This window comes from Callorhinus ursinus, unplaced genomic scaffold (assembly GCF_003265705.2).
Source record: "Callorhinus ursinus isolate GAN/ISIS: 27379988/994484 unplaced genomic scaffold, GSC_fseal_2.0 scaffold36, whole genome shotgun sequence".
NCBI lineage: Eukaryota > Metazoa > Chordata > Mammalia > Carnivora > Otariidae > Callorhinus > Callorhinus ursinus.
Window position 1 is genome coordinate 1,923,607 of NW_027397098.1, and position 22,692 is coordinate 1,946,298.

Sequence of the window (22,692 nt, forward strand, 5' to 3'; positions counted from 1 at the left end):
TTAACAGTATTGAGCTTTCCTATCCATGAACATGGAACATTGCTCCACTTACTGAGTTCATTGATTTCATCAGAGCTTTTTAAATTTTCCTCATATAGACTTGTATGTATTTTGCTAGATTTATTCCTAAGTATTTCATTTTGGAGGGTGGATGGTGATGTAAATGGTATTGTGTTTTTAATTTCAAATTCTACTTATTCATTGCTGGTATGAGACAATGATTGACTTTTGTATATTGGCCTTGTGTCCTGCAACCTTGCCATAATCACTTATTAGTTTCAGGAGCTCATATGCTGAATCTTTTGTATTTTATACTTAGATGATCATGCCATCTGTGAACAGAGATGGTTTAATTCTTCTCTTCCCAATCTATATACCTTTTATTTCCTTACCTTGTCTTATTGCATTAGCTAGGACTTCTGTTAACGATTTTTAAAAGCAGTGGTAAAAAAATAAATAAATAAAAGCAGTGGTAAGAGGGGACAATCATTGTCTTGTTCCTAATCTTAATGGGAAAGCTTCAAATTTCTTACCATTAAGTATAATGTTAGCTGTAGGTTTTTTTGTAGATATTCTTTATAAAGTTGAAGAAGTTCTCTATTCCCAGTTTACTGAGAGTTTTTGTCATGTATAAGTGAGGATATTGTTGAATTCTTTTTCTGCATCTACTGGTATGATCATGTGATTTTTTTCTTCTGTATTTTTTCGATGTAATGGATTACATTAATTGATTTTCAGTTACTGAATTAGCCTTGCATACCTAAATTACATTTGGTTGTGGTATACAATTCTTTTTATACATTGTTGGATTCGATTTGCAAATATTTTGGAGATTTTTGCATCTATGCTCATGAGAGGTATTGACTCATAGGACTTTTTTTCTTTGTATTTTCTTTGTCTCATTTTGATAGTAGAGTAATACTGGCATCATAAAATGAATTAGGGCATATTCCCTCTGCTTGCATCTTCTAGAGGAGAATGTAGATAATTTATATAATTTATTTTTTAAATCTTTGGTAGAATTCACAGGTGAACTCATCGGGGCCTTGTGCTTTCTGTTTTGGAAGATTATTAATTGTCATTTCAATTTATTTAATAGATGTGGGCCTATTCCACTTACCTCTTTATTCTTGTGTCAGTTTTGGCAGATTGTGTCTTTCAAGAAATTGGTCCATTTCACCTACATTTGGATTTCCCTGATGCCGAGTAATGTTGACTTTTTCATGTGTCTGTTGGCCATTTGGATGTCTTCTTTGCAGAGGACATAATGATCCTTGACATGTATGTGCCTAACAACAAATTGTGGGCATAGAGTTTTCCTTTATTATCTCTTTAATGTCTATGGGATCTGTCATAACATCCCTTCATTCGTTTATATTATTAGTAATTTGTGTCCTATTTTCATCTTATTTAGCCTGGCTAGAGGCTCAATTATATTGATCTTTTCAAAGAATTAGCTCATGGCTTTGTTGATTTTCTCTATTGATTTTCTATTTTCAATTATATTGATTTCTGATTTAATTATTATTTCTTCTGCTTACTTTGGATTTAATTTGCTCCTCTTTTTCTACTTTCCTAAGGTGAAGGCTTAGTTTATTTTATATCTTTCTTCCTTTCTAATTTATATATTTGGTGGTATAAATTTCCCTCTAGGCACTGCTTTCACTACATCCCACAAATTTTGGTAAGTTGTGTTTTCCTTTTCATTTAATTTAAAATATTGTTTAATTTGTCTTGGGTTTTCTTCTTTGAGCCATGTGTTGTTTAGAAGTATGTCATTTAATCTAATGCTTTGGGATTTTCCAGCTATCTCTCTGTTATTGATACCTACTGTCATTCCATTGTAGTATGAGAACAAACATTGTATGACTTCTAGTCTTTTAAATTTGTTAGAGTGTGTTTCGTGGCCCAGATTATGGCATATCTTGGTCAATATTCCCTATGAGCGAGAAGAATGTGCATTCTGCTATTCTTAGACGAAGCAGTCTAGGGATGTCAGTTATATCCAACTGATTGATGATGTTAAGTTCAATTATGTCCTCATTGATTTTCTGCCTGCTGGATCTGTTCATTTCTGATAGAGAGGTGTTGAAATCTCCAACTATAATAGCGGATTAATCTATTTCTCCTTGCATTTCTTTTAGCTTTTGCTTCATATATCTTGACAATTTGTTGTTAGGCACATACATGTTAAGGATCATTATGTCCTCTCTGCAAAGAAGACATCCAAATGGCCAACAGACACATGAAAAAGTCCTCAACATCACTCGACATCAGGGAAATCCAAATCAAAACTTCAATGAGATACCACCTCACACCAGTCAGAATGGCTAAAATTAACAAGTCAGGAAACGACAGATGTTGGCGGGGATGCGGAGAAAGGGGAAGCCTCCTACACTGTTGGTGGGAATGCAAGCTGGTGCAACCACTCTGGAAAACAGTCTGGAGGTTCCTCAAAAAGTTGAAAATAGAGCTACCATACGACCCAGCAATTACACTACTGGGTATTTACCACAAAGATACAAATGTAGTGATCCGAAGGGGCACGTGCACCCCAATGTTTATAGCAGCAATGTCCACAATAGCCAAACTATGGAAAGAGCCTAGATGTCCATCAACAGATGAATGGATAAAGAAGATGTGGTACACACACACACACACACACACACACACACACACAAAATGGAATATCATGCAGCCATCAAAAAACCAAAATCTTGCCATTTGCAACGACGTGGATGGAACTAGAAGGTATTATGCTAAGCGAAATAAGTTAATCAGAGAAAAACAATTATCATATGATCTCACTGATATGAGGAATTTGAGAAACAAGACAGAGGATCATAGGGGAAGGGAGGGAAGAATGAAAGAAGACAAAACCAGAAAGGGAGACAAACCATAAGAGACTCTTAATCTGAGGAAATAATCTGAGGGTTGCTGGAGTGGTGGGGGGTGGGAGGGATGGGGGGGCTGGGTGACAGACATTGGGGAGGGTGTGTGCTATGGTGAGTGCTGTGAATTGTGCAAGACTGATGAATCACAGACCTGTACCCCTGAAACAAATAATACATTATATGTTAATAAAAAAAAAGGATCATTATGTCTTCTTGGAGAATTGGCTCCCTTATTATTATGTAATGCCCCTCTTTATTTCTAATAACTTTGCTTAGTTTGAAGTCTACTATGTCTGAAATTAATATGGCTACTCCTGCTTCCTTTTGATTACTGTTACCATGGTATCTTTCTCCATCCACTTACTTTTATTCTACATGCATCTTTATATTTAAAGTGTGTGTCTTATAAACCACATATAGTTAGGTCTTGTTTTTTGATCTCCTCTGACAATATCTGTGTTTTAATTGGTGTATTTAGACCATTGAAATTCAAAGTCATTATTGATATAATTAGATTAAGTTATACTATATTTGTTAGTACTTTCCATTGTTGCCTTTGTTCTTTATTATTTTTGTCTTTCACTCTTTTTCTGCATTTTGTAGTTTTAATTGAGCATTTTATATGATTCCATTTTTTTCTCCTTACTTAGAATATACTTCTTTTCAACTTTTATTAAGTGGTTGCTCCAGGGTTTGCAAAATACTTTTATAACTAATCCAAGCCCACTGTCAAATAACACTGTAGCACTTCACATGTAGTGTGGGTACCTTATAAATAACAAAATAATCCTAATTCTTCCTTTCTATTCCTTCTGTCAATGCTGCCATATATTTATATGATACACACACACACAGACACACACTATGTGTAAATAAAATATACCTACATACTAAGTGTAAGTCATATATATACAAATACAGTGTTGCTATTATTTTGCTGATACATGTTAGATCAAGTTAGGATAAGAAAAGTAACATTTTTTATTTACTTTCACTTATTCCTTCTCCACCACTTCATTTCTTTATGTAGATCCAAGTTTCTGACTTACACCATTTCCTCCTCCCTAAAGAACTTCTTTTTAACATATTTTGAAGTAGGACTGTTGTCAGTAAATTCCCTCCATTTCTGTTTGCCTGAGAAGGCCTTTGTTTTTCCTTCAGTTTTGAAGGGTAATTTTGCAGGGTAAAAAATATCCGGGGTTTTTTTCTCTTAACATTTCAAATATTTTACCTCATTCTCTTCTTGTTTGCATGGTTTCTAGAGAAAAGTTGGATGTAATGTTATCTTTTCTCCTCCTTAAGTAAGGTGTTTTTCCCCTCTGGCTTCTTTCAGAATTTTTTTGTTTTCCTTCTATTTCTTTTGTTTTTTCTCTCTCTCTACCTTTTGTAGTTGTACCACAGTCCTTGGATATTTTGTTCTGTTTTTTCCAGTCTTCTTTCTCTTCGCTTTTCAGTTTGGGAGGTTTCTACCGATATACGCTCTAGCTCAGATATCTTTCCCCTGCTGTGTGCAGGTTACTAGTAAGTCCATCAGAGATACTCTTCATTTCTGTTACAGTGTTTCTGATCTCTGTCATTTCTTTTTGGTTCTTAGAATTTCCTTCTTTCTGCTTACCTTGAGCATCTGTCCTCGTATGCTATCTATTTTATCCATTAGAGCCCTTAGCATATTAATCATAGCTGTTTTAAATTCCAAGTCTGGTAATTCCAACATCCCTGCCATGTCTGAGTCTGGTCCTAATGCTTGCTCTCTCTCTTCCCACTATATATTTTTGGCCTTTTAGTTACACCCTGTAACATTATGATAACTGGGCATGATCTACTGAATAAAAGGAACTGCTATAAATAGCCCTTAGCAATGTGGTGGTAGGTGTTGGGGGAGGGGAAGTGTTTTGTAATCTTATGAGTAGGTCTCAGTCTTTTAGTGAGCCTATGCCTCTGGACCATGAACTTTATACATGCTTCTTAGTCCCCCTCTTTATGTTGGACTGGATGTCAAAGAGTGGGCTGGAGTCAGTATTTCTCTTCCCCCAGGTCAGTTAGAACCTGGTAGACACCCCGGGAGGTAAAACTCACAAAAGCGTGCCTTCCCCCAATCCCTCCCCACCACCCCCCACCCCCGCCCCTGTGACTGGATCCCCGTGGAGTTTTTAATCCCCAGAGTCGTCCACACTGAGCCTCCAGCAATTCGCCAACTACTGTTCAGGTTTCTGCATCCCAGAACTGGCTCCCATGGAGGTTGCTGCCCCAGTAAAGTGGCTCACTGTATTTGCCTGTCAGTTCCTCCAATTTGGAGCCACAGTTTTGCCCTGTGACCTCACTTCTCTTAGGGATCTAAGAAGGGCTGTTGGTTTTTTCAGTTTGTTCAGCTTTTTACTTGTTGTTAAGTTGGAGGGGTGACTTCCAGGCTTCTGCACTGGACCAGAAGCGGAAGTCTGTCAGTTTAACTTTGAACTAACTCCCTTTTAAACACTCAATCATAGAACCTTGCTTCTTTATGAAACCCCAGGCAACAATAAATATGACAGGATATCATTTATACTTGATATTACTTATAAAGATATAGTTAATAAAAACTTGATGCCTTGCCATGGTCCCTTTTATGGGTGGAGGGAGTGGGAGGGCGTTCTCCTGGACTTAGAACCTCTTGCATTATTTCTGACCTCCTACTGCATGCGCTTTCTAGAAGTCATTTTTAATGCATTAATATGTGATTTAAAAGCCATATTTTAGAGCAGTTCACTTGAAGCATCCCTTCTGTCTTCGTACACCCTGGACATTTGCCCGGGAGTTCACTTCCCACTTATGAACTCGGTTCAAATGTCGCTTCCTCAGGAAGTCTTCCCTGACTCTTGTCCTTTCTCTAAAAACACTTATCTGAGATTGAAATTACACATTAGTGTGATTATTTGATAAATATCTATTTCACCCCACTCGGCTGGACACTGTATTAGGTGAAGGCAAGCACTGAATTTGGTTTTGCTCACTATGGAATCGCTTGTGCCCAAAGCAGTGGGTGGGACTGAAGGCACCTAGTAAATATGAATAAATCAATGTCAATGAATGAATGAGTGAATGAATGAACAAACTAATTTCCTCACAGCCACCCACCTGGCAGGTACATTGTTGTTCTCCTCTCTTTTCACCTGGCCACTCTCTTCCAGCTCTACTTAAATCCAGTAAACTGTTTTACTCCTGTGCAGAATGAGAATGGAAATGTAAGCAGAGATGATGATGCCCTTTAAAAAGAAACTGGTATCTTCTCCTGGGATCATGGGAAGCTCGATTCAACTGGTGCACTCATTCTTGACAAGCAGAACCCTTGGCCCTAGCTCTGTATTCCCTGGACGTTTAGATGTCAATTGCTGTTCACACTGCTCAACCAGGAGAACCAGTAGCCAGTGTGATAGGAACATCACCAACCTGGAGTCAGGGGACCCATATTCTCACTTTTTCACCCATTATTATCACCTCTGTAACCTTGGACATACCACTTACTTCTCCTAACCTCAGCTTCTCTACGCTTCAAGACTGTTGTGAAGGCGGTTTGCACACTAAGGAATTCTACATAGTCAACTGTTGTTACTTCTTAACACAGCCCACCAAATGGAGGTGGGAGGGTTTGGAATCCCGCTCTAAGGCAGAGATCCAGGCCCTTTGAGCCAGACCTGTGCTTTAAGGTGATGATTCGGGTAACTTATGCCTAAAGCCTTCCTACAAGAGAAAGGAGGAGACATTTTCAAAATAGCTAACGTGAACGAAATCCTTCTCAGTACTTCGTCCGTGCAAACGTTGCTCATGTGATGCTCTTCTTTATTTATGGTCATGATTTTATATTTTCTGGCTGACATTTTCCTGTGGTGACATTATTAATAGCCGGTTTCCTAAGAACTACCAACCCTAACGGAAATTCACGAGAGCATGAATGTGCAACAGAAAAGCTCAGGGTCTGGCCAGCCCTCGGGCTAAACTGTGAAGTAGGTGAAGCTCGTTGGGGGAATGGTCAGCTCTTCTTGTCCCCAGCTTCCTTTTCTTTCTGTCCCTGATGACTCCTCTATGCCACCTGCAGAAACAGACACTCTTCCCTTTTCTCGAATGTGCGGTGGGGAAAGATCTAATATCCTTATTCCTATCAGGACATTAGTGACCTGAGGAAGTAGGTCGAACCCAGAAACTCTGATTTGGGGGGTACCGGCCTACATTTTTAACAAGCCCCTTGGAGAGATGGCTGATAGACTGTGAATGCCTCAAGGGCAAGGGGTGCATCTGCTCACCCTCTGCTGAATCTGTGGCACCTGGGGCAGGACTTGGCTCGTGGTGGGTGTTCAGTAAGGAGTCTGAATGAGGGAACCACTGCATAAATGTTCTTCTCTTCCTCTCCTGCTTCCCTTGCAACTCTATAAATGTGTATTTTAGTGTATCAGTCTGCTATGGCTGCCATTGCAAAGCACCACACACTGGGTGGCTCAAACAATAGAAATCTATCTCCTCATGGTTCTGGAGGCTACAAGTCCAAGATCAAGATGTGGTTAGGGTTCCTTTCTTCTGAGGCCTCTCTCCTTGGCTTCTAGATGGCTGTTTTCTCTTTGTGTCCTCACATAGCCTTCCCTTTCAGTGGGCCTGTGCGGGCCTCTTAGATTAGGGCCCCCCTCGTGTCCTCATTTTAACTTAATTTCTTTTTTTTCTCCAAATACAGTCACATTCTGAGGTACCAGCGGTTAGGACCTCAACATATAAACTCTGGGAGAGGGGACACAATTCAGTCTCTTAACACTTAACAGACTTAGAAAGTCCCACAATGTTTTAATCCTGGGCTTTTATCTATCAGGCTGGAGGTGGGGCAAAGGTCTCATGAGATAACAAGCCCTTCTACAGCCCGAAATCCTTCCCAATAGGCAGCCACTTCTAAATGGGACTGTTCCTAAACAAACATACTTTTCTCCAAGACTTTGAGCAACTGACTAGACAGCACACTTATTGGAAGTGTGGCCACGCCAAGGATGAAGTGAAATGCCTTTAATTCGGTGACACAGAATGCAACGAGTAAAGCATCAAGCAATAGCCGAGGGAAAAAGCTGCTTCTTGCAGCCGCAGGACGCCGATAACGTTTGGAAAACTGTTTTACTAAGGTGGCAGACTCATCATTTGATATGTCAGTCTTATTTTATGTGGGATTTTTTTTAAAAGGAAAATAAACTCTCAGTAAATTAGAATGTTGCAACCTAATACTGCATTCCAACTCATAAATGTTTTTCTTCAGAGTTCATTTGGAAGCATTTCAGACAGATTGTTAGGATTATTACTTTCTGGGATAAAACCATGCATTTTTTTTTTTCCAAGCACTTCTTCCTCAACTCATAACCTTCCTCTCAGGAATATTTTGCATGTTGCAATAAAAAAGCAAGGAAGAAAGGCGGCCTCTATTTTTAGATTAACGCATTTGCCAAACTCAAGGAGACTTATCTAAATGCCTGCTTCCCACAGACATGAGCTGTTTCTCCAGTGCCAAACACTTAAGCCAATTTCATAACCTTCTTACAAGTCAACATTGCCATATTTACTCACCACCTTTAACCCCATCATTTTATACATCATCTTTAATCCCACCGTTTCTCTGAAGAGCATCCCTGTAGGAAAATGAGCAGAGCCCGGGTGGGTCCAGGTGAACAATTCTGCTGGATGACCACCATTTGTCTTGAAAACACTTGTGCGCCGTGGGGAGGGCTGAGCAGAGATGGTGCCTGGACAGTGAGGAGAAGGGCCTGGAGGGGATTCTGTGAACTGTGAACAGGAGTAACGTTAGGACAGGACCCAGAAGTCTTTCGATCATGAACTCAGGGAGCTGAGTCATGGGGGTAAGCAGGCCTGAGGCCCTAGTCTGGGTAAGCCAGGGAGAAAGCCAGAAACTGGCCGTCCCATCATGGGGACAGGAGGAGAGGCAAACTCTGCAGGAGCAAGGCTGACCAACAGGCACAGAGGAGTGCGGGGCCGGAACAGGGCAGACAAGGCACAGTTGTGCAGCCCCAACCAGTCCTGCCGAGCTCGTGGCTTTCTTGAACGATGAGAACCTTGAAGATTTCACCAGACATTTGGCAGAGAATAGCGACTTGCCCCGAGTCATTAGGAAACCAGCGGCAAAGTGAACTGGAATTTAGAATTCCCGATTTTTTACCCTCCGTTCTGTAATTTTCCACTTGAAATCAAACACTGCTTTAAAAGAGGGCTTCAAAGATGTTAGAGAGATTCAACAAGAGAATTTACAAATCAAACTCAGCCTGTAGATACACAAAATAACTGTGCATGCGTGGTTCTAGTGACTTTCCCCAAACCGGACACAACTCAAGTGACCACTAGCCAGGGATGGACAGACTGTGGGCCATCCACACAGTGGAACCCTGCTCAGCAAGAAAAGGGAGTGAACTCATGACATACCCAACGTGGTGGATGACTCTCAGATGCGCTGAGCTGATTGTGAAGGAAGCCAGACCCAAAAGGCTACCTACCGTGCGCTTCCATTTCTCTGCCATTCTGGAAAACACATTCGTGGATGCCAGGGCTGCGGGTGGGGCAGGTTCAATGACAGGCAGCATAGATGACATTTTAGGATGATGGAACTGTTCTTGATCGTGGTGGTGGTTATATGACTGGATGCATTGATCAAAGCTCTTAGAACAGGACACTAGAAAGGATGCAATTTACTGTATGTATAATATACTTAATTTTAAAAATTTTTAAAGAGAGAAAAAATGGCCTGGAGATGGGCTTTTGGGAAGCAGCATGGTAAAATAGGAAAGCATGTTGGCTCTGCAGCCAGACTGCCTGGGCTTAAACTTGGCCTTGTCCCCTTCTCTAGTTCGCTTCTCTGTATCTCATTTTCCTCATTTTCAAATGGGAATAATTAAAGTATGCACCTCCTGGGATTATTATAACTAAAGAATTCATATACTCAAAGTGCTTAGAAAGCTAGCTTTTGGCTGACGCATGTCTACACAATTATCCAACAGAGCCTCAGGACAAATTCCTAGAAGTGCAAATGCCAGGGCAAAAAGTTTGCCTTGTCAGACCAATTGGCAAACTTCCTTCCAAGAAAATTGTGCCCATTTACCTCCCCTCTCACAGACAGCCTGAGTTCTCAGTCCTCGCCCAACGCTGCCTGCCACAAATCCTTCATCTCTTCTGATGGAAAGGTCAAAAATGGTATCTCATTGTTCCTTTCATTTGGATTTCTTTGCTGACTAATGAGGCTGATCATCTTTTTATATATTTATTGGTCATGGCTATTTATTTTTATGTGAATTGCCTCTTTACAACCTTTTTATTAGACTGTTTATAGTTTTATTATTAATTTGTGTGGGCTCAGTATGAATTAGGGTTAATAATAATTAATATTTATTTATTTTACTATGTGCCAGACATTCTTGTAAGCATTGAAAAATACTCACATCTGATCAGGCATATACATTATAAACATCTTCCCCCATTCCTTTCATTTCTCTTTGGACCCTGCTTTGACTTTTTGCAAAAGAGTTTACACTTTAAAATTCCTTTGTGATTTCCACATTGTTTTGGTCACGTTTAAGGAGGCCTTCTGTCTGGGGTCATTGTAATCTTTTTATACAACTATTAGCTGTACGTTACCATATTTCTCAATTGTTTGGAAGTTCCTTATGGCAATTCTCATTGTCTAGGATTATTCTAAAATAGTAAATGTTTCTTAATTCCAAAATATAAAAGGAGGGCTCTGACGGCATCTTTAGCCACAGACATAAGCATTAGTACATTTCTCAACGAGACCAGAGAGTAAGAAGGAAAAGTAAGAAGGCTCACATCTTGTGAAATGTAGACGCTTGGATGGCCAAAGGGACTTTCCACTAAAGGATTCTGAGTGATCCTGTAACGCATTACTGTAGCTGCTCTTCCTGCTGTCTCCCCTCCCATTGGCCCCTGTCCCCTCACCCCTAGAAAGTTTCCACTCCCTCCTGCCCACCTACACCCACACTCAAAACAAAGCTGTTTCACATAGAACTTCTTCCAACTCTAAAATTTCCTTCCTAGGTTAATCAAATCAGACTCTATAGTCCAAGTACCACTTTAAAAGCTTGGCTCTTTTCTTCTTCCTCGTTTAATAATAATAATTTTGGAGAAATAGAATACAGAACAGAGGTGTAATACATATCCTATGACCTCACATTTTTAGGGTTATTTTTTCTTGCCAACTGAGCCTGCATTCATGCTAATGTTCCCCTTTTTGAATCCTTAAAAGTACGCAGTTGTTTCATCAAAGGCCAAAAGGAAAATAAACCGTTTCCCAGGCAAAGTGAGGTGATAACAAAGGGCTCCAGCATTTTGGGAATAATTTTAGATTAAGGGGAAAGAACGGATCTTAGTCACCAGTTATTTCTTCAAGAAAAAAAAAATAGCTGTGTCTTATATAAAGGCAAAATTTTTTGTTTGTTTTCAGAATCTGCCCTTAAGAAGTTTCTAGAAGAAAGGAAAATAAACATTAGATAATGGTATAAGACCTGTTATCTCAAAGCAAGAAAGAAAGTTTGCAGAGTTACAAATCCCAAGTATCAGTACAAAAATTACTTTCTCTTCAGATTATCCTTTAAATTCCTAAGCATGACGGAATTATGTAAGATTAAAAAAGTAGTGTGTATGTGCATATATACATGAATATATGTACATGTCTATCTGTACAGACATGTATATGTGGATAGACATACATACATACACAAATATCAATATATATGTATGTATATAAGGATCATATAACTATGTGTGTGTATATATATATGTATATATGTATATGGAAACCACATAGTACTTATTAAAACAAATCACATATTTTGAAAGGGCAAATCAGTTAGGAACACAAATTGGCAGATCAATTCTCCCCCTTAGAGAGATCCCAGAAGTTTAAGGTCCTAAGCATAAATGTTTCTGGCCTTTTCCAGCAGGCACAATACCAAGGTGGTGTCTCCAAAGGCAAACATACTTTCCTGGTAGATAACTGTTTTCTTGGCCTCTGAATAACTGTGGCCGCATTCTCATGAAGAAAATTGTGGACTTTTTTGCCAGTTACTTTATTTTTCCAGAGAAGTAAAATTCCCACCCTGAGGCACAGGAATCAAAGTTTCTAAAGGAAAAGGCCTCTTGCTCATTACTCTCAGGGGGTGTCTCTCATCTTCTTGTCTAAAATGATGATCGAGTTGTGATGCAGCTTCTGTACTTTCTGGAATTTTCTAGCATCTGGAGCTTCTGTGTGTGTGTGTGTGTGTGTGTGCACGTGCATCCGTGCACACTCACATATGCAGAAACCCAGCAGAATTTAACTACGGTTTCCATGAGCCTGTCTTAACAACTGTCCCATTTTCTTCACCTTGCTCATCTTTAGTACATTATCTCATTATTGCTTATTCTCTTATTTCAAGTATTTATAAAGCCTCTGTTCCCAATCTGGCCCAGTGCCTGGTACTGTGGATGCAAAGATTCTTTCTTTCTTCCTTCATTTATTTCACCCTCTACCATTCCATGAGGTAGTTGTGATATGTGAGCCCAAAGAAAGATTTCTGCCCTGGAAGAGCTCACAGTCTTGTTTTCTTGGCCATTTCCAGAGGAGTCCATCATTAAAATTCATCTTTTATAAAGTATCTAATCTTGGTATATTAATATTTCACCATATTTGGAGCCCCCAAAAACAAAGCACATAATTCCTCTAGAATCAGTTTTCATAATGGAACTCTCTTGTCTGGTGTCAGGTCAATAGATAGGGATCAGGCTGAGGGCCACCGGTGTTCTGTGTAACTCCTGGAGAGCATGGTACACAGGGAGAACAGAGTTCACATTTCCTCAGATCAGTAGCTCTTCTTCCCCTGACATAGCAAAAATGCATGGATATGCTGGAAGAGAGGAATGTAACAGGAAAAAATAAATGTGAAAATATTTGAAAAAGTTCAAACTCTGATACAATTTTAAAAATTGGTAGACTCGGAAACTTTGGCTTCTGGCTTCAAAGACTTGAATCTTTGGAAAAGACTATTTCATGCCATCAGCCATAGCTGGTCACATTGTCTTTTTTCTTACTGTGTCTTTTAATCTCACTAATAAAGAATTCTTCGAAATGAACTGCATTTGACTTCTTTGAACATTCGCATACGCACATTTTTAGATACAGAGTTTGGGAGTCCAGTCTCGAACCCATGATCTGAATCTGGCTCTGTGTCTATAAAACACGAGACATCTCAACTGTGGTTTTAACCTGGAACATGTTGAAGTCCCTTTCTTTTGAAAAACAAACATTTTTAGTAAGAACTGTTGTTGTTTTAGGTTGGGTTCTTCCAGCACAGACATTAAGACAAGGATTTAGAAAACAAGTGGGTCATGTGAGAAATGGTCCGAAGAAACATTGCTAAGGGAGGAGGAAGAAGGCCACGGGAAGGAAGATGGATATGAAACAGGTTGACACAGTGGGTAGTGGGAGCTGGGGACATGTGGGAGACAGGGAAGAACGTGCTTCCAGAGTTATCCCACTGGAGGGGTAAGGAAGCAGCCGTTCCTGGTTATCGCCTGTTTCCATCCATCATTAGCTGAGGGCTCAGGCCAGGGTCACTTCCGGCCTCCAAGGGGAATCATGCTTGCAGTCCGATGCTGCTCCTACGTCCAGGAAAGGTGAGTGCCGAGGGAACGTGGCTACAAATCATTTTCCTGTGCAGACTCCATTAAACCAATTAATTCCTTGATTGGTTTTCCATATGGACTGGCCAGAGAAGTCCTCCTCTTTTTTTTTTTTTTTTTTCATTTTCATTTCTGCTCTCCTAGGATTAACCACTTATGGTCTCAACTGTGTAAGTTTTCTTCTGTGGCCCTTATTTCTACCGGGTCCAGTTTTCTCATATCAACACCTAAATTTTATTCTACAGGCTCAGCCATTGTCATTTGTATGTTGGTTTGGTTGCATCTACCAAGAGGAATCATTATACATTAGATTTAGGAAAACAGACTGCTTTACCTGTGTTTTAGCCAAGCACTGCAATCAGTGTGAGCAATACCCCTCAGACAGCCTAAGATTGTTCTGTTACCCAGAACCGCCGTAGACCAGCCCCACCTCTCGCCTAGTGTGGACTTCAGTGAATTTATAGGTTCGCCTTCTTAAGCCTCCATTTACCCACCTGCAAAACTGTGCAAATAGTAGAGACTTTAGAGACTTCCTAGCTTCTTATTAGGAATAATTAAGGTCAACCCTTCAAAAGAATTCCCGGCCTAGAGTAAGTGTTCAACATGTGCTATTTATTATTATTGTTGTTGTTGTTGTTGTTGTTGTTATTTAAGATCATTAAAATGACACATTAATTAGTTCATAAACTACCAATCCCTTTGCCAAGAGGGTACTCACCATCCACACTATTCATAAAGAGCAAATCGTTGTGTCAAAAGGATGGACAGTCGAAATGTCCCATTTTGTAATAAATAATAAGACCAGCTTCTTAGGGTCTTTGCTGGAGGGAAAGGGAAAACAAGATGTGTAACATGCCCAGTACATACAGGCACTAAAGCACATGGTTTTTCCCTTTCACTTTCCTTAAGATGTAGGCCTGCAGTCTGGAGGATAGGAGAAGTGGCGTTATGATGCATTTTTAAAGCATTGCTAGAAAGCTGGCTTTCATGAGTCCAGAAGGGATTGAGATCTACTGGTTTGTGTGTCCTACTGAGTTACAATGAAGTTCCAACATCCTTTCCAGAATGTCTTAAGGAAGGTGCAATTTACTGCTCTTACTGGATGAGCCTCACTCTACAATCAGCATTTCAGGATGCGCTGTATGCTATTTATGAATATGAGCTTAGATTGTTTCTATAAAATGTGTGCATGTGTTTTGAGTTTTTGTCTTTTTTTAGATTTAATTGTAGGTGCATTTGGAACAGGAAAAGTAGCTGTTTACAGGTACGTGGTTTGTGGTATGCAAATGTTCCTCTAATTGTTTCAAGTGCATTTCCTTTTTGCTGCTCATTTCCCCTTCAAGACTATATCCCGACTATTTATTTTGGAGAACATTTAGATGCTCTTTTTAAAGTTTGGAGGAAGTTTTGCTCTCAACTGTTCTTTCTTTCATCTCTCTGTCTTTTTAATCTCATACCTCATGACCAAACTTCCAGCCCCTACCAACATAATGTTAAATGAAGATATGAATCTTAGCAGAACTTATAAAATGATGCATTCTTTAGATGTTACTATGTCTGAATTCTTCTCTTTGCCTTGGAAATGCATTAACATGTGCTTATAGAGAAGGGGTACCAGTGGGAGGAGGTTTATATAAATCAGGTGTGGAGACTCAGTTAGGGAATGGAATGTACCAAAATAATACTCCAAAAACAAGTATTGAACAAAAGTTCAAATCTGACAGGCCTAGATTCAAAAGCCTAGCCATTCCACACACTCACTCGTGTGTAGTCTTGGGCAAGTTCCTGCAACTTTCTGAGACTCTGATTTTTCTGTCTGTTAAAGAGGAATAACAATAGTTGCTTTAGAAGTTTATTGTTGTGAAGAGGATTAAGTGGCAATCTGGAGGTAAAGTACACAGAATAGTAAGTTGCTGGTAGACAATGGGTGCTCAAAAATTTTAGATTCTTTTTTCTTTTTAAAAACAAAGTTTTATAGGAATTCAAGACATTAGATCAGGATATCAAAACAAAAGGCAGAGAGCAGCCCCACGTGTTCTGGGCACATAATACTAACCTAGCCCAAGCCCCAGTGCGATTCTAAAGTTAGGTCTCCTCGAGTAAGTGAGATTTTCTCCATCAGTTCCAAGACATACTCATAGACTGATGTATACCCACCACTCACCACTTTGGGTTATAGAGAATCAGATGATTGGAAAGCTCAGGTACCTAAAGGATGGGGCTGTGCGTCCGGGGGCCATGACGATGCCCCACTCAGGGCTGATGAACTCATGGGCTGGTTGCTAAGGTCTAAATCCACCACCCAGTCCTCATTCCTTCCCTCACTCCTTCACAGGGACCAGACCTCCATCGCAGTCTGACGGCTGGCTGCCAGCCCCCCCACTCCCGCCCTTTTTTTCCCTCATAGGTATTTGCCCCAGTGATTGTCTTGCACATCTAACCCGGTCTTACCATCTGCTTTTTCAAGGACTGAAGCTAACACAATATTAAAAACAAAATTATGCAACAAAGCACAGATAAATAGTGTAAAGGAGTTCAGGAAAATGCCCAGGGGGGCTGTTGTGGTAGTCATGAAACTGTTTAAAGTCGTGCCCTAAACACACACCGTCCCAAAGCACAGCCCTCCCTCCCCTCAGAGGAAAACTTACCCAACGCAATATCATTTCACATTGTCATCTGGAGACTTGGCTCTTAGCTCTCCTATCTTGGAACGGAGCTTTAAAAATTGCCCAGTCCCCTTCCCCCGTGAGTTACTTGCTTGCCTTATTATCCTCACCTTGGTGAAAATTGAGTTTGCTGTACATTTAGTCCCTCTCCTCACACCTGGCTGCACATTAGAACCACCTGGAGGGTTTGGTTAACATTCTGATGCCTGGCCCTGACCCCCTGAGGTTTTTTGACCTCTCTGGGAACTCCTTGAGTGCTTCCCTCATGCAGTCAGGATTGAGAACCACGGCTCTGGTGTGAAGCACAACAGTGATCTTGTCAGCCCACCCTTATGTGCTTAGCTCAATCTGCAAAGCTTGGATAGAAAATTATCCAACAAAATAAAAAACCATCAGCCCATCAGGAAAGGAAATTTGCAAAAGTCAAGGACTTACAGGCATGAGTGAGTATAGAATGACGTGTTTCCTCAGATACGAATATAGCAGATCACAGAGCGCACTTCACAGCAATATCTCCAAAATACCTGGAGCCCACTCTACACACAAAGCAGCTCCGTGAATGTGGTTTTGCTTGACGGACCCATAGCATCCTTTATTTGTATTCATGAGCTACCACATATGTTTTAAGGTAATGAGTCAAGTCTGGAGCCCACCTGCTCACACAGTGAGGCAAATTCTTGGCACAAAGGTTGGGAATGTTGGCAGTGGCCTCTGGAAGTGGGGTGTCGCTCATGTGGCTCATTATAACCCTGTGTCTTCTCCCTGCAGAGCAAGACCAGTTGTGACCGTGGATGCCCAGCTTTTGCTGCACCCAATGATTATCAATCTGGAAAATAAAACATGCCAGATTCCAGAGTCTCTGTCATCTGTGGCCTGGTGAGTTAGCCCAGTGCTTCTCCAACTCTGATGTGGATGCAGATCACCTGGGCCTCTTGTGGTAATGCGGCTTCCGGGGTGGGGCCTGAGACTTTGTAGCTCTGGAAAGCTCCAGTCGAATGTTATGCTCTGGGTCTGTGCACCCAATTTAAGTAACAAAGAGTTAGTTTTTCTGAATGGATAAGGAAAATGTGATATATATATATATATATATATATATATATATATGGAGAGAGATAATTACTACATATATAAAATACTACCATATATACAAATTACAATATATATAATATGTTGCGCTCTCTCTCCCTACACACACACACACACACACACACACACACACACATGAATTTTACGCAGCCATAAAAAAAAAGATGAGATCTTCCCATTTGAGACAGCATGAATGGACCTAGAGGGTATCACTTTAAGTGAAATAAATCAGATAGAGAAAGACCAATACCATATGATTCCACTCATAAATGGAATCTAAAAAACATGAATAAACAAACAAAAAGCAGAACAGAACTATACATATAGAGAACAAACTGATGGTTGCCAGAGGGGATGGGGGTGGGGGTTGGACAAAATGGGTAAAAGGGGGAGGGGGGTACAGGCTTCCAATTATGGAATGAGTAAGTAACAGGAATAAAAGCAGAGCATGAGGAATGTAAATGATATTATAATAGCAATGTAATGGGACAGATGGTAGCTGTACTTGGCGGTGACCATAGCATGATGTATAAACTTGTCAAATCACTGTTGTACACCTGAAGCTAATGTCACATTTTTTCAACTACGCTTAAAAAATTTTTTTAAGATAACAATACTCAGAGAGATTGAAGATATAAGCAAATATGATGAGGATAATGGCAGCAACATTTCTCAATGTCAGAGAAGAAAGTTACAAATAAAAAAGGAAGAAAGCTAGAATATTTCTTGTGGGGCTAATCTGGAATGGGAGGCATGAATGTACACTAGTGTTTTTCTATATAGAGAGATAGAAACAAATACAGATATAGAAAAAATAGAGTTAGTCTTTTGAAACAAAAAAAGAAGGATCTATCACATGATGCTGATCTTTTGTTGTTAACTTATTACTTGAAGGCTACTTCTCCAGTCTACAGGCTCCAAGTGAGAGGAGAAGCATAAAAACATTTGCAGAAATTCCTGCTCAAAAGAGAGCAGGATTCTTGGCATGCTAAAATAAATGTTAAACAAACTGAAAATAGAATAAAATACCTTGACTCTTACATTTGCATATGCTTATGGATACCCCTTTCCAGACTTTTTTTTTTTTTTTTAAATAGGTTTCGGTTAAATCGCTCAGTTTCCTGTGCTAAAAACACACGTCTGTTTTGTGATTTAGTGTGCACAATTAGACAAAAGGCAAACATTATAAAAATAGCAATTTTTGTACTCCCAACTCTATTGTTGTGGCCCTGATCTCATTATCACGAATATTAGTAGCATTGCGGTTCCTTTGGTAGGCCGTGGGAGAACGCGATTTCTATCCCTTTTGAAAGTGTTCCTTCTCAACCTTGCTGGTCATCTGAAGGAACTACAAATGGAATTCAGTTGTAACAGAGCTTGAGAATATGCCACTTTGTTTCTCAATACATGGGTCCTCAAGGGTCAGAAGTCTGTCATATTGGGTAATGCCAGCAGGGTATATCCTCTGAAAAATCAACAAATACTTGGAGTGTTTGAGATTTGCCCTCATTTTCCAGAAGGTGTGGTCTAACTCAGACAGGATGTTCAGTTCCTGAGAATGTCAGAATGCAGAAAAAAACAGTGTTGACCCAGAGGACTTATTTCCACCCAATCTCAGCGTGTTGTTGATGGCCTTTTGACAGGAGTTCGTAGCAGAGTCAAAGCCTTCATCGGTGGAGGTCGGGGGTGGGGGTGGGGGTGTGAGGAAGACCCTGAAGAAATCTTTGATAAAACGTCCTGGGCATTCCCCAATTCTGGGAGGCGTGTCCTCTCCTTTACCAGTTTTTGAAAGTAGCTTGGAAATGCCCTAAGCACATTTTTAAATGATTTAAAACCATAACGTATTATAATGAAAACCTGATCTGAGAAAATATGTGAAAGAGCCAGCGTCTGTCGTTACCCTGGCGTGATTCACTGAAATGGAGCTCCTTGGGCAAGAGTGCTAAGACTTCAGTATTTCCCCGAAGAGTCTGGTGTTCCCACGTTCACAACTGAATGGACCCTACACTGGATGCTTTCAAGTATCTGGGTGTGGCACGCTCTGATATAAAGTGCAATTTAAATTTTTTAAAGATTTTATTTATTTAGTTGACAGAGAGAGACACAGCGAGAGAGGGAACACAAGCAGGGGGAGTGGGAGAGGGAGAAGCAGGCTTCCCGCCGAGCAGGGAGCCTGATGAAGGACTCGATCCCAGGACCCTGAGATCATGACCTGAGCTGAAGGCAGCCGCTTAACCGACTGAGCCACCCAGGCGCCCCTAATGAAATTTAAGTATTTTTAACAGATACGGGGTCTGTTTGGTTTTAAGGAAAGAGTATTACTTTGTTACAAGAAAATGTTTCTTTTCATGAGCTGTTTTCCTTATTGCATTTAAACTATATTATTAAGGTAAGATGAAATTTGTTATGTGGGCAAATGAATAAATATATGTCTTTATAATTACTTATTTCATTCTATCACATGTATTCTCTGAAAAACATTTCGTCTTCACATGCAAAACTTTGGAATTAATGGTGGCTCAGGGTACTTGAAGATGAAAGTTAACAGCTGGTTCAGTTTACAATGTGTTTCTTCGATAGTTATTTTTTAAAGATTTTTATTTATTTATTTGAGAGAGCGAGAATGAGAGAGAGAGAGAGAGTACATGAGAGGGGGGAGGGTTGGAGGGAGAAGCAGACTCCCCGCTGAGCGGGGAGCCCGATGCGGCACTCGATCCTGGGACTCCAGGATCATGACCCGAGCCGAAGGCAGTCGCTTAACCGACTGAGCCACCCAGGCGCCCTCTTCGATAGTTTTTAAATTTATTTTAGGAATTTAGGTCAGTATTTCCAAAATGATTGACAGGCATTTGTCAATTTGCTTTCCTAGAGTTTTTGTCTCTATTTGATATAACCTTGTATTCTATATTTGAAAACCATTTAAGTGAAGCTTAACTGGGAAATAGTTCTTCGCGTCCATCAGTGTAAATTTCTGCATCTTTCAAACGGTTGTGTAGCTTTATAAAGTATCGGCTACTGGCATTGCCAAATTAGAAAAATAAAAATAAAACCGGCACAATAAATATTAATATTGTTATTAATCAATTTAAAAAAGTAGTAAAACATTTCTTTTGACAAATGTGAAAGACCATCACTATCAACTTTTCAAATGTAAGAAAACCTTTTCCAATATGCCTAATTTTATGCAAAATATTTGCTGTCACTGAAATCGAATTAAAGTGCTTAGACTGAAAAATGAGGGTTGCCTGGCTGGCTCAGTCAGAGGAGCATGTGACTCTTGATCTTGGGGTCGTGAGTTCGAGCCCCACATTGGATGTAGAGATTACTTAAAGTAAATAAATAAACAAAAAAGAAAGAAAAGTGAATTGCTTTGTAGTTTTACATCCTGTTTGGTATCCACCTCATTCTTTTTCCTTCATGCATGGCTATATGCACACCGTTAAATCACAGTATCATTACTCTAACTGTGCATTGAGTCAGGGCTGGTGTCTGAGGATTTGTCATGTATCGTCCTGACTTCTGATGTATTTCCAATCAGACCTATTCAGACTAATGTACCATATTGAATGTGATCATAAATTCAAGTTTGTAATTTTAACACTAATTAATTTTAAATCACAGCTTTTCCTGACAACTCCAGGGTACTTCACAATTAGGTATAGACCTGTGAGTGGACCCAATTCTCTGGTATATGAAACACATAGTGAATATATGTGTAGGTTTATGTACAATGTATGTTTTGCTAAATTCAGAATGAATATCTCAACAAAAACACTAAAATTCGAAAAGATATACTCACCCCTATGTTTATTGCAGCATTATTTACAATAGCCAAGATATGGAAGCAGCCCAAGTATCCATCCATAGATGAATGGATAAGGAAAATGTGGTGTATATATTTATAGTGGAAGAATACTCAGCCGTAAAAAAAAAAAAAATGAGATTTTGCCATTTGCAACAACATGGATGGACCTAGAGGATATTATGCTAAGTTATTATAAGTCAGACAGAGAAAACAAGTATCATGATTTCACTTATATGTGGAGTCTAAAAAACAAAACAAAACAAAAAAACAGACTCATACAGAGAACAAACAGGTAGCTGGCAGAGATGGGGGGTAAGAGAGATAGGCAAAATAGATGAAGGAGATTAAGAGGTACAGACTTCCAGTTAGAAAATAAATAAAATAAATAAATAAATAAAAGTGATGAAAAGGACAGTATAGGAAATAGAGTCAATAAATTTGTTTTAAATTTATATGGTGATAGATGGTAGCTACACTTACCATGGTGAGCACTGAGTAAGATACTCAGTTGTCGAATCATTGTGTTATTTGCCTGAAACAAATATAACATTATATATCAACTATATTTCAATAATAAAAATCTTATTAATACTGTTTTATTTATCATAACTTCATAACATTTTTTGATATCTGATAGGACTATGTCTTTTTTTTTTTAAGTAGGCTCCCCACCCAACATGGGGCTTGAACTCAGGACCCTGAGATCAAGAGTCATATGCTCTACGGATTGAGCCAGCCAGGCTCCCCAATAATAAAACTTTTCTTGAAAAGAATGAATATTTTGTGTCAGTACTATGAGATTTTGAGGTTTTCCTTTTAGATCAGAACAAGGTGCTTGGAATGTTTTGACTCGGTGACTCTTTTCTATGAAAAGAGTCTTTCATAGAAAAGACAGAAAAGATGTCTTTTCTATGAAAGACATCTAGAAACTGGCAGGTTTCGGCTGAGGTGCTGTTATCAACAATTCAGTAAGTTGTAGCAGTTATTTTAAAGTTGTATGAAAAAAGTCACAGTCATCCGGCTAATGACAGGGAGGTAACAGAGAGGGAGAACTAAGAAATATAGAACAACACAGACGTGTAATTGGTATCGTTCATAAATCAGCTGCTAACCCCGTTTGTCCATCAAACACCTTCTCACAAAGAAAAAATAAGGTTCGCCTCCAGAGCTTTATTTCTCTTCCAAAAACTTCATTGCTACTGAATTGTTCATGTTCAACAAAATACCGTGTATAAAATTATTTTAATTTGCATAGGCTGATGATTTCATTACAAATAGGAATTTCTCTTGTAAAAGTTAATGAACTTTGTCTCTGATTTTGACATGCAACCAGGTACTCCCAAAAAAAAAAAGAGGGACACAGAAAAAAATTCGATTTTGAAAGCCAGATAAGCTGCAGAATCGAAAGATAGGGTTAACTATTCCATCTTTCTTAAATAATTCTAATTGAAATAGAAGTGGGCTGGAATTTGTGATTTCTCAGGGAAAGTGGTACAAGCAGTTGTAATAGCAGAAACATCTCAGGAAACTATTGGCTTAATGGCATGTGGCAAATTATTTACCC

General features: G+C 39.5%; 1 protein-coding gene across 2 annotated transcripts in view; it reads left to right on the forward strand.

Moving 5' to 3' along the window:
- Positions 1–22,692, forward strand: part of ITGA8 (integrin subunit alpha 8) — a 201,413-nt gene that overhangs the window by 102,833 nt on the left and 75,888 nt on the right. For both annotated transcript variants that reach the window (XM_073879876.1, XM_025853612.2), the window contains 2 exons: positions 14,790–14,835; positions 17,006–17,113. In XM_073879876.1, the coding sequence (XP_073735977.1) occupies positions 14,790–14,835; positions 17,006–17,113 (154 nt within the window). The remainder of the gene's footprint in view (positions 1–14,789; positions 14,836–17,005; positions 17,114–22,692) is intronic.